This window comes from Thunnus thynnus, chromosome 6 (assembly GCF_963924715.1).
Source record: "Thunnus thynnus chromosome 6, fThuThy2.1, whole genome shotgun sequence".
In the NCBI taxonomy this organism is placed as follows: Eukaryota; Metazoa; Chordata; class Actinopteri; order Scombriformes; family Scombridae; genus Thunnus; species Thunnus thynnus.
Window position 1 is genome coordinate 11892659 of NC_089522.1, and position 13173 is coordinate 11905831.

A 13173-nucleotide genomic window follows, 5' to 3' on the forward strand; every position below is an offset into this window, starting at 1 on the left:
CGGTGTGAGGATGAGAATTTTCTGCAGGGTGAGACATGTCTGTCTTGCTCACACCTGTGTCATCAAAATTATTGTAAAAAAAAAAAAGATAATAACACCAAACTTCATACAAAGTTTGTATATAATGTACTGTATGTATATGGATCCTACAAAAATAACCCCCCCCCCCCCCCCCCTACTCTCTCAGTTGGAGAGGAGAATGTCACTCTCCTTGTGAAATCTCCTCATAAATCCCATGACTTTGGCCAAATCTTACATTAAAAATTACATTTTTTTGTTGGAAATTTTGTTGCGAATCCATTGATACAGGTTTGAAAGTGGTCAGACTTATAATTCAAACATCAGAAGCCTCAGTTTGACACAAAGTCCATGCCCATAGATTGCCTCCCCATTGGTTTACATTGTAAGGTGTGATGTGGAACAGCAACTTTCAGGGCTTATGAAATCTAAACCGTTCGAGCTATTACAAAGTTTTTAACAACTTTTGTTCAGCACAGTGTCATAAGTCATGTAGTAAAGTTTGAAGCCGATACCATTAACGCCCTAGGAGGAGATAGCGTTTATTCGGGGTCCAAAATTGGCACATAGTGGTACTTTGATGGGCTTATTGCGAACGTCCTGTTGGATTTAGGTAAGGGGTGTCAGCGTATGATTTGTAGGTCTTGATGAGACAAATAATTGAGTTTTGGTTTGATCTCTCTACAACATTCCTACGGGCCGTGGCGGCCATATTAGTTACATAAGTGGCGCTCTCAAGTTCATTTTGGCACTTTGGGGGTTAATTGTTACATTTTATCCAGACCTGATGTGTGTGCCAAATTTGGAGTGTTTTTGAGCATGTTTAGGGGGTCAAATTTAGGGTTTAAGTGGCGTAATAAGAAAGAAAGAAAGGGGCCTCATGCAAGAAGCACTCGTACAAACAGGTTTGTTCTCCGCCTGTGCTTATAGAACTAGGGTTAAAATATCTTAAGTGCGCAAATGTCAAAAGTATCAAAAAGTGTGCAAATGAATGTAATGTAATGTAATCATGTTGTAGGTTCATGTGGGACCAATGAGAAGCACTAGTACCGGCTGGATGAAGTTGAAGAGCACCAACCCTCTGGACCACCCAATTCTCCAGCCAAACTATCTGTCCACTGGTAAGATCCAGTCACTGAGCTCTCAAGAACCAAATCCATCAAATGTTTTGAGAATTTCCCCCTATTTCCCAAGAGAATCCACTTTATAAACCATCACTAATCCTCTCATACAGTACTTGATCCACCCAAGAAACAGCTGCGTCATTTGAAAGGATGGTAGTAATTTGAAAGTTTTCTAAACACTGTTCTCATTATTGGATCTCTGAATAAATATTAACATTAGCGTCAAGTGCATCTCAGCAATGTGGATATTCATGTTCAGGATGAGCATGGAGTTGGGCTGACTGGCATACCACTATTTCAGCAGAATTTAAAAAGCCAGTTTCTAATTTTTGTCTTCTCTATCCTCTCCATCTCAGACATTGATGTCTGGGAGTTCAGAGAGATTGTTAAACTCTCCAGAGAGATTTTTGCCCAGAAGGCCTTCGACTTGTTCCGTGGTCCCGAAGTCCAGCCTGGTCCTCAGGTCCAATCCGACGCTGACATTGATGCCTTTGTCCGCCAAAAGGCTGACAGCGCCTACCACCCCTCCTGCACCTGCAAGATGGGCGCACCTTCTGACCCGATGGCGGTCGTCGACTCGAACACACGCGTTCTGGGTCTCGAGAGGCTCCGTGTGGTCGACGCCTCCATCATGCCCAGCGTTGTTAGCGGCAACCTGAACGCTCCGACCATCATGATGGCAGAGAAAGCTGCTGACATCATCAGATGTCGCCCTCCTCTTGTAGACCCAGGAGTTCCAGTGTACCAACCGCCGACACTCGACACGCAGAGATGAGAGAGAGAACGAGGTGATGGAGGAGAGGCAGAACAGCCTGAACCGTTCAGCAAACAAGTAAAGGGTACGTGTTTTAAGGGAGATGAAAGGAGACCGTATCCCTCTTGTTTGCAACTATTTGCATCCACGTCTCCATGGTAACTAAACAGATACTGGTGATCCACAATCAGTTATTAGGCAACAGTAAACATGTTATTGTGTGGGATTGGAAGCTGATCATTGATCTGTTATTGTAACTTAATGTGAGTCTGCTGTCTTATTGTAAACATGGTAACATATCAGGGTTAGATGTGGTTAGCAGTCAGTAAGTTAACAATGATAATGAAGGTCTATGTGATCTAAATTTGCCTTGAATACAGTTAATTTAGCAGTTTATATGTCGTGGTGCGACTGTTTTAATCAGGCAGCAGTGGTTCTGTCACTTCCTTATATTTTTCAATTATGATTTTGGTTTTATTTGACACTCTAAATTACATGTCGTCAGTAATCTTAAATCTAATGTGATGAAACATGCAGACACCCTGATAATGGTTTCGTCCCCTGTGTTGTTATTGAGCATTTAATGACTAAAACCAGTTGTTTGCTCAGGTTTACAAAGTCAGATTGTACTTTAAACTGTGGGACCAAGGGAGCCAATGCTTAAGATCAACAAATTTGCCAACAAATCTACTTTGCTTGACACACTTACTCCTGCCTCATGGTTCTAAACGTAAACATGTCTGCTGTCAGCTGTGTGCTGGCACTTCATGATGGTTTGTAGGGAAGACGCTAGGCGCCTGCAAAGTCACTGTGGATGAAATGGAAAATTGTTCATCTGAAAATTTGGCCTAGTATTACCTTTTTAATATGAACAATTTACCAACTGTGGCATTTTTGTGTTTGTTTGTGCTCTGAAGTTAAAAAAAAACTATACAGCTGCACATGACCATGGTGAATTTAAGCCTTATAAATATCTAAATTATGCCCTGTATGTGAACTTTTATGTAATGCCTACAACAGTCTGACCTAAATATTGCATTCAGCCTCCTTCATTCCTGTAAAACTAACATTGCTTTGATAACATTTCAACCACGTACTTTAATCCTGAGACAAAAACCACAGTGTCTCCAGTCCAAACAGCTTTACTCTGTTAAAAAGTTAATCATTGTTTTTCGGTTTATTTTATAAATTCATGGTCACAAGAAACCCAGTTTTTATATAACTCACAGGTATTCATCAGCAGTCTCAGGAGCACTTTTTGTTTAGATCAGATTGTTCTCTCCTTCCTGAAAACCTGCAGATTCATGAGTCTGACAAAATACTGTTTTCATAGAAGGTTTGCTACACAGCAAAGTTGTCAATCTAAATTTAAAAGTAGAATCAACAAGTTTGATGTAAGTCTACTTGTAGCCTCTTCTTTGGTCTTGATTCAAATAGAGTCTTAAGACACAGTTTGTTGGAGCCAAATCTCCAGTCAGTGTGGCAACAATTATCACCAGTATTCCTGTAAATCGCACACACACCTCCCACTGTTGAGATATGACGTTCATCAGGTTGTTGATGTACAAGAAACACATGTCTGCTTCCTGCAGCCAGCAGCACGCCCAGGCAATTAGCTAATATGGGACAGATACTGAAAATATAATAGGGCTCAAACTCAAACTGGTCTCAGGCCTTGGAATTGACTTGGCGCTTGAGGGCGTTTTCTCTTTGGTGATTAAGTGTGAATTCTGGAGTGGTTTACCTGAAATTTAGTAGTGGACATTGGGCCTCATGCAAGAAGTACAGGTATGAACAGATTCGTTCTTAAGATGCATGTACAAGTGATTTAAGAACATTTGTGGCATTCATCAATTGTCTTGTACTTAGAATTTTATCTTAGGTACAAAATTTACAAGTGTCGTATGTGTCATGAATAGATCATCTCTGCCTTTCTTCACATGAGAGAAACACTTGTTTGACTTACAATTATAATGTCCTAATGTGAATGAATTTGGAGTTTAAATATGATACCGAAATGAACAAAAATTAAATATATAAGTAAAACAAACTTAATGCAAAATTCATATTCTGTTTACCACATTATCATCATCATGGCTGCCATTTTACTGAAAGTTTTTTTTAGATTTTACTTGGCATATTTTGGTGCAGCAACTTCTACATTTCAATAGTTGCAGGAAACTTCTCTCACTCTGACAGCTGCCTCTGTGTCTCTGCAGCTCTCCAGTATCATCTTATGTTGCAACCGACAGTGTAACATCACCTGTAGACTATAATATTCTCCTCACATCTCTGTGACTGTCACATCCCTTGACCACCTCCCAACACGAAGCGCTTTGCTTTAGAAAGATGTTTTTTAGCATCTATCTTCACGTCAAAGCATCCTCTCTTTATTTCTGTCACAGTGCAGAGCTGCTCGGATGACACGTCATTCTGGATTCATGTTTTCTAATTGTTTTGGCTCTCCTTCTACTGACGCTCCTAAATTTGTTGTTGTTTTGTCTACTGATCTCTGAAAGCAGGATTTGAAGCTGTGGGGTATTTTTTCTCTTTGAGAACTCTTGGTAAATGAAACTCGCCCACAAATGGAGCGGAACAGGACACCTTATATGGCAGATTTAAGGCCGTGGATTATGCCAGTGATCAAATCTCACAAACAAGCACATACTCATGAACAGGTGGCATTCCTCAGGCTGAAATGAGCGATTTACAACAAGTTCAGGCAGTTAAGAGAGCTCTGACTTGAAGCACTCTTATGAGCAAACCTCACAGAAGAAAGTCAGAGTTTTAGGATAAAAATATAAAATGTCCTTGCATGAGGCCCAATGTTTCAAAGCCTGGGTGCAGACCAAGGAAAAGGACTAGAGTTGGTTGAAATGTAGTAGGATTTATGTGCAATCCTCAGTCCCACAATTCATGTGCTCATGTCGTGATGATATTACTCTTTGTTGGCAAGAGAACCAGAGAGATAAAAACTTTCAACTCCTTTCATCCCATTTCTTTTTCTCAGCAGTGCTTGCATGGCCTCCATCTTTCTCGTGATTTTTCTTACGTGCATCATAACAGGAATCAATCTTGTTTTAGCAATGGTGGTAAACAATCACACATTGTTAACAAAAAGACAGCAGAACAAGCACAAGCAGACCATGTGTCAGAACAGAAGAATAACAAGAAATTAGAGGAAGGGCGAAATTCTGATTCAAACTCAACAAAGTTTGAAAATCGCCTCAAAAAAATTTTGTTGCCTTTTTGCATTGCCTCCTAAAATATGGTTTCATAATGCAATCATATTCCGACTTTAATATGTTACACTACCTTATAAGTGTTTTTCCTTTATTTAAACAGAGGACATACCTTCAAAGGCTACAAACAGTTAAAGGAATAATCTTTTTAAACGCTCTGCATCATTGCATATGTAGAAGAATTTAGCAGAACTGATCCTCTGTGTGGGTTTTTTTATGCTTATAAGTTGCTTTGTCTGATTCATGTTGTGTCTTTATCTTTGTTGCTGAGTTCCCAAGTATTACAGCTCACAGCTTTTAGTTGCCTTTTGGTTCAGACCAGTCTAGTAGCTGTTTAATTTAAGTAGCAGTAAGACACAATTATAGCTCAGAAGATCAAATATCTACTAACAAATTCACTATTCTAAAAAAAAGTAAAAACTTCTGTGTATATATAAACATTTTTCATATGTATTATGGATGTTTACAAAGAAGCATTTGAAGATGATTATGTATAACTGATCAGCGTAGTATGATGCTTGTAAGATCTTAACATCCCAATGTCGATGTGAGTTACTGCATATACAGTATGTGACTGAAGTGTGTTTCAGTTTGGTCCAGCCTGGATTGATACACATTAGTGTAGATTTTAGAATGAGCTTCATACATGAATACATGAAGTACTGATTTAAATGAAATACACATTTTGTATCAGTTCATAACTAATATAAATAGCTTGAAACTGGGAGACACGCTGTCATCAGACTTAATGAAAAAAGCTCTAATAGAGACAAACAAGTCCTATAGTGACTTATAATAATGATACTAATATCAAGCTTTGCACTACACTGAAGTATCTTAGCTCAGCTTTGTTACTGTGACAGTAATTGTTTACATTATATGCAGTGTTGTATAGTATTACTGAATGTTTAAATCACTGTGTCCTAATGAAGGAATAAAGTGTGGATCATAAAGGGAAAATTACTGTGAAAATTCTTACAGCTTTTATGTTTGCATGTTCATTTTTTTTTCTGATGATGATTGTAAACAAACACTAGAAACCATCCTGACCTTGTCCTCATGACTTTATTCAGTGATCCTTACAAAATTCCTCAGCAGTTTCATTGTAATTTCAGGCAAATATTTAAGAGAATTTCAATGTACAAAACAGGGTTTTTGTTTTCCATTGGTACAAAATCTAAAAGGTACTAGTACTTGTGCTACAAAGTAGATACAGCTATATATTTTTTTATTCTCCATACAACAAATGGGTAGAAAGCAGAAATTTTCAAGTTCATCACTTACTTTTTACAAATACTGTACAGATTTTATACATTGTTTTCATTTCATCAACATCTGTAAAGCAGTGGAACAGTACAAAAAATAAAGCTGTCAGTTGCACGTACAACAAAGCTTCATGTTTTTTGGGGTTTTTTTGTTTTTTTTTACTTTTTTTTGTAACTACATTAGTTTTGATAAAACTCTAGATTCTAAAGTATTTGGATAGTTGTCCCGTGAATAAACGGCAGATTGTTGTTGTTGTTTTTTTCTGACATGATGTGAGCCACAAGGTTTGGTTTTATCAGCACATAAAGTAGACTGTGATGTGTGTAAAACTAATCAATGATGACACTGATTGACTCATTTATTTTTTTTATTTAAAAAGTGTGTTTTTGATCTGGACTTTATTTATTTAGCAGCAGAAATAATTAGCATGTGTTTCTCCTTTAACTGCACTCCCTGTTATTATTGTGTGAATGTGTAACAGCTTTACATCAGACAGAAGCTTCTAAAGAAACTGAGGAAAACGTGGCAGACTCTTGATCCCAACAACTAGCAGAGAGTCCATCATGACTGTGTGAGACGCTGCGTTCTTTGGAGGTCTTTAGACTACTGGTGTGTAGCATGTGTGTGTAATATGGCTTTTGTAGTGTTCTAAACAAAAAAATCACTAAAATAGAAGCTGCATTTACTTAAAATGATGAGATTTTAAAAGATTCTTGAGTTCGTTGCTAAGATTTTAGTGATGCAGCGTTTCTGATCAGATCACCGATCAATCAAACACTGATCACTTTACTGTCTGATCGCTACAAACCAATAATAACTCAAGATTTTAGGACACGTGAGATAGCCAAGGAGATTAACTACAGAAAATAATTTACAGTATGTGAGCAGGTTTCACATTATTACCACTTTAAGTATCTTATTTTACCATTTTGTGCAAAGACAGCCTTCATCACACAGTTTCCCTGACACGTTAATGGACACACCTGGGTAGTTACAGAGGTAATAATAACAGAATTCAATAAAAGTCTTAAACACAATTCACATGCAGTTAGAAAATGCATAAGTCATATTTTATTAGTTGTATTGGCCACTAAAACCTATGTGTGCGCATATTTATGAATCTTCTGGAGAGAAGAGAAAATGAGTGAATTTACAGTACATGTGAAGCGTATGTAAGTACCAGCTCATATCCTGCAGTGGTGTGGGTGAAACTAATCTGTAGATCTGTTGGGGTTTCCCAGTATTTTGCGTCAGTCATGCTCATACCTTTTAGCCTTTAACTTGTCAACAACAAAAACTCAGTGTCAGAAATAATATTTGAATATGAATGTGTTCATGAAATTACCCCTTGTTTTGGTTTCATATTTGAAGGAGCCCTTTGATTGCACAGATCAAACATGTTGCACAGACAACAGCGCACAGATTGAGGGATAAAAAAAATGCCCTGCCACAACCCAATGTTGTTTTTAATAAAAGTTGACCTGAAGACATTATTACAGTCAGCAGCGGTAGAGCATGTGCAGAGAAATGTTGCCTCTACTCAGCGTTTTTCCTACGAGCAGGTTTTCTTGTTCTCTTTACAGGCAGCAGCTGTTTTAGACGTCTTGTGTACTCAAACTGGCGTTGGAACAAAAACAAAACCCTACAAATTAAAGGCAACAGCTAACATCAATCATGTTACCCCAAGTACTACTGTATGTACACCCAGCAATATACTGAATTTATATATTAGAAAACTCAAAAAATATTGTCTCCCTTTCTGTTGCTGTGTTTTGAATTTACAGCATGTAGACGGTAATAAAGAGCTGTCAGACCTTGGTGTTCAGGATCTCAAAGCTCAAACTTATTTACTTCTCTTCTCATCTTACTGCACTGATTCATCCATAAAAAGCACTCAAGTACTGAGTACTGTGAAATTGCAACATCTGTTTGAAGAGTACCTATTATTGACTGATTGTAGACAGTACGTATCCCAACAACCCAGACTCTGAACTGTATCATAGCAACAAGCAAGAAAATATTAATACTGTAAGCATTCCAAGTTCAAACAACATGGTTGTCTCCCACTGACCACCCAAGCTCTCAATTTCAACATTTTTCCAAGTAAGTATTTGAACTGTAGCATTTTTTTCCCCTTATTCTAAAGATGTTTAGTGATAGAAAACTTTAATAATTAAAGAAAAAAGTATAATACACATGATTTGGAGGGATTTGTTTCAATGTCGCAAAAATGCAACACTGGGCTTCAATGGGTGCCACTTATTCACAAAAAGGCCCCATCACTGAGTCCTGAGTATATTCATCAAATGTGCCTATGGCAATATACAGTGTATATACTATATATGTATATATGGGTTATAGGGTTAAGGTTAAGGGTTAACCCTATATATACAGTATAGGGTTAGGGGGAACAGACTATATATATATATATATACACTCACACACATACATACATACATACATATATAAGTATTGTATAGGTATTTAGGTGTGTGCGTGCATGTGTGCGTTGCATTAGATATCTAAATTTATTTTTAAAAAACCTATTTACATTTCAGAATGCCATTGACTAAGTGAGGAAGAGTGTGCTCAGTTAAGGATGTATTTGATGCTGTTGTTATGGAGATACAAGTGATTTTGAGATTGAGTCAGAGAACAGTGATAGCGATAAAGAAAGCACAGCACAGGATGGCCAGGATTGGGACTTTTCAGCTGACAATGAAAATGAGAGTGAAACCCTCAGTCAGAACCAGGCAGAGAGCATGAGTAGCGACAGTGAGGATATGCCTGGTACAATACAGCGCAGGCAGAAAGCTTTGCTGGTTAAAGAAAGAGTTCATAATCCTTGAAACAATCTTCATAGGTGCTGATGTTGCGGCCACCTCCAACACTACAAACCCCATTGCAATACATGAAGAGATTTGTGTCCTCAGAGATGCTTCAAGAGCAATGAGCTTAGTCTCCAGAAACATGGGACAGTTGTTGACATATTTGTTAAAGAACTAAAACAAATGACAGGCATGTATTTGTGAATGGGTATAGTACAAATCTTATCAGGGTTTACTGGAAAGCCAAAACACACTATGTAGCTGACGTAATCTGTCGTAACTGTTTCCCATAATTGCTTTCATCATCCACTTTGTCAACAATCTCACTGCCTTGGATGAACAGAAGAAGGAAAAACTTTGAAAGATTAGGTCATGGTTGGATGCACTCTGAGAGAGAAAAGCCTACAGATAGTGCCAGAGGAGCATAACTAGATGAAAAGTGGATGAAATGATGATTCCTTTTGAAGGAAAGTTCAGTGGGATCAGACAATACACGCACAGGAAACCCTTGAGACTTGTGCAAGAACAGGAATGTCAGGTATACTCTGCGACATTGACGTGTCCAAGGTAGAGGAAGCTTTGACTTCTGAGTGGAGCAAAGTCACAACGTCTGTGCTGTGAGGTGGGATGACAACTAGTCAATTACTCTTCTCTCTACTTTTGATGGTCCACACCCAGTTGACAGGGTTGACCGGTGGGACAAATCCACCAAGTCCTACAATGAAGTGAGAAATCCATCCAATTGTGAAGATGTACAACAGATTCACGGGTGGGGTTGATTTGCTTGATTCCTTTACAGCCAAGTACAAGTTCCACATGCGTGAGGTCCACATGCTGGTATTTGTACATTTTTTGGCACACCACCATCCTTGGAGCAATTCAACCATAACTGTTGAAACCTGCAGATCCTTAAAAAGGAAGTTATGAACAGGAGGCACTTCCAGGAACAGCTGGCAACCCCTCTCATCCAAATACCCTGAAGAGAGGCAGACCATCCATGGATGAGGCAAGAGCAGAAAGCCAAGCCACAATGCTCCCCCTCCTGATGTTCGTAGGGATAATGTGGGGCACTTGCCAATGAAAGTTGAAAAAAGCGGCTGCTGCAGGCACTGCAAGGATGGATATAAATCAACTGCATTCATCAAGTGTGATGTTCGTTTGTGCTTAATGCATCAAAAAAACTGCTTCCTTCAGTTTCACACATAAGAGGACCCAAACCAGGAGAGCATCCACCAAGTTAGACATCAAAAATCATTATGATGTTCAAGCAAATTCAATGTGTAAATATGAAGAAATGGTAGAAGACTGATGTAATAAAATTCCAATTTTGCAAAGTCAAAAAACAAGTCATTTTCTTACAGTTTTTTATCGTGCGGACATGATTACAATTACAATTACAATATTACCTAGTCAAATTCATTTGCTTTTTATTGTGCTGTATCAAACAGTTTCATGTCAATAAAGTTCATTTTTAAGATACATATCAATATTATTGAATCATCAATGCCTAATAATCTATGTACTTTGTTAAAATTAGAGTGGTAATATTTGTAAGCACTAAGACCCGCTGTTGCAATTTTTCAACGTTTTCACAAAATCCTCCAAAAACCACAAAATGAATAAAACTCTTTTTTGAAAACTTTCTTGATCAGAGTCTAAAAAAACTGTTTAAAAAGGAGAAAAAATTCTACATCAATAAAATCAATGCTTGGGTGTCAGAGGGTTAATTTCTTTGCTGCTCAGCTGATGAAACCCATCAAACATAACATGGAATTCATGGGAACTACTTACTAACTACTTGGAACTGTTAGTCAAGTGGAACATTGCATATTCTGAATGAGTATGTAACAATGAAATGGTCTCACATCACAGTTTTAAAAGGCCTTGATAAACATTAAGCATCACTATGGAAACAAGTCTGACAATAATCCTCCATTCATCCTTTATTTCCAAGGTATTTTAAGTAATCGAATCGGTAAAATTTAAAAAGTGGGGACATCACTGTCGTGGGTGTAAAGGAGGGAGGACTTACAGTATTTTTCCCTGTGTGTCATATCAGCGTGTGCCTGAAACAGAAGGATATGCCAGAGGACAAAGACTTTTTTCATTGATATGTGATTTTTTTTTTCAAGTCAAGTACTGACACAAGTAACGTTGAACCTGAAACCCTGAACTGTGAAGCCAGAGCAGCTCCCAGATTAAAACATATCAGCTGTGATGGCTTTGGATGGGCCTGATCGTCACTCTGCACTGAGATTACCTGAAATAAACTAACAAATAATATTATATATACATCTTTATCACCTGTTTGTGTCATTTGAGTCATGGAGGACAAAATGTAATCTGAATAACGAGCGGAAGATCAAAACTGCTTCTGTTATAACGTAATTACGTAATAATGTAATGTAATAATAATAAAAGTTTAAAATCACATCATATATATATATATATATATATATATATATATATATATATATATATATATATATATGAAACCCAACTGGATACAGGGCATCTTGGAATCATTGGGCGGCCAAAGACATTTTGCAGCAGGACAATTGTAGCTTTGCAAAGCCAGCTCACACATGCCTCATTTCAAACTGGATGGAGGAGATGACAGTTAGTTTTCACCTGCACTGAGGCATCAACTGGTGAAAGCACAACTAATTGGTCTGTCTTTGCTTCAGATATTCAAAGTGGAGAACAGGCTGCAGAACAAGTTGTATATCTTAAACCTTTTCCACTAAAATCACTTTTCTGAATAAATTTGAAGTGATGTCTGTGAGTGTTTAGGAGGTGACACATTTTCTGGGATTTTTTGGCTTAATATCCATATTGAGGTAACGGTGTGGGACTCGTTTTATGCAGTGTAACACAGTTTTAAAACAGTGCAACAATGAAAGGACTCAGTCAACCAATCACCTTGATTTAAGGGTACTGGAGTGCTGAAGCTGTCTGGAGCCAAAACAAAACAATAATCAAATACTTACAGATTATGCACCTTATTTATCTCATCACTATAATTAACTCCCTGTATTTTACCAAACTGTGGCTCTCAGCTGCTGGGCTCAGTTGGTTCTCAGAGGATTTTGTTAGAAGAACTAAGTTCACAGGCTTTGGGTTGGCTTTGCAAAGCTACCAGATTACCCTACCTAAATCACCATTAATATAAAGAAAAAAAAAACAATTTCTAAGGAGTGTCCTGCTGAATGACAGGAGGGCTGGCAGGTAAATTGATTCCCTCTGGTTTCAGTATTTGCTGAATTTAACTCCTTCCATGAATCCATCTGTGTTTCCTATGTTTCCACTCTCCACTCCACAGAAAGAGAAAACAAGGCACTTTTGTTCTCTTATACCTCCATGTTTTACATTTTCTGTCTGTTGCAGGATACACTGGAGCACAGACATCTCCTCGATGTGGAATTGTAGCAGAAATTCAATTGAAAAAACCTAAATATCCTGTGTGAGCCGCTGCTATAGCGACGTGATGCATATCATCTCATCTGTTAGGTCCTCCTCAGATTTCACAGCCACGTACGGCTCTTCGTCACTATAGTCACGGATACTGCGGTCTCTAAGATGCGCTGTGGCAAGTGGGTCTGAGCTGATGCTCTCCAGTGCCCCAGTGGTGCTGTTACCCATACTCCCGTTCAGCAGATTACTGGCGGCGCTCTCCATCTCATCGATGGTCATCTCACAGGCGTCTGCGATCTCGTGTTTGGTTGCTGACACAAACTTGGGATCCCTAGCATATTTCCCCAGGCCCTCAGAGATCAACACCTGAAAACAACAAAGAAATAATAATCACATCTGAAGAAGATCAATTAATTCAAATCTGAATTCATCTTACTGTCAGACTCTGGCACACCTCAGGCTATCTGTGTGTACATGTATAATTTATGTTGAGTTGTAATGATCAGTCAGTTTGTTGATTAGTTTAC

At 38.2% G+C, this 13173-nt stretch overlaps 2 protein-coding genes across 5 annotated transcripts in view; one reads left to right on the top strand and one right to left on the bottom strand.

The window, feature by feature from the left end:
• Positions 1 to 6529, top strand: part of chdh (choline dehydrogenase) — a 29733-nt gene extending 23204 nt beyond the window's left edge. For all 4 annotated transcript variants that reach the window (XM_067591703.1, XM_067591700.1, XM_067591702.1 and 1 more), the window contains exons 9-10: positions 1037 to 1139; positions 1499 to 6529. In XM_067591703.1, the coding sequence (XP_067447804.1) occupies positions 1037 to 1139; positions 1499 to 1917 (522 nt within the window). In that variant the 3' untranslated portion in view covers positions 1918 to 6529. The remainder of the gene's footprint in view (positions 1 to 1036; positions 1140 to 1498) is intronic.
• Positions 6121 to 13173, bottom strand: part of cacna1db (calcium channel, voltage-dependent, L type, alpha 1D subunit, b) — a 101658-nt gene continuing 94605 nt past the window's right edge. Inside the window, exon 50 of the mRNA XM_067591713.1 lies at positions 6121 to 13012. Within this exon, the coding sequence (XP_067447814.1) occupies positions 12707 to 13012 (306 nt within the window). The 3' untranslated portion in view covers positions 6121 to 12706. The remainder of the gene's footprint in view (positions 13013 to 13173) is intronic.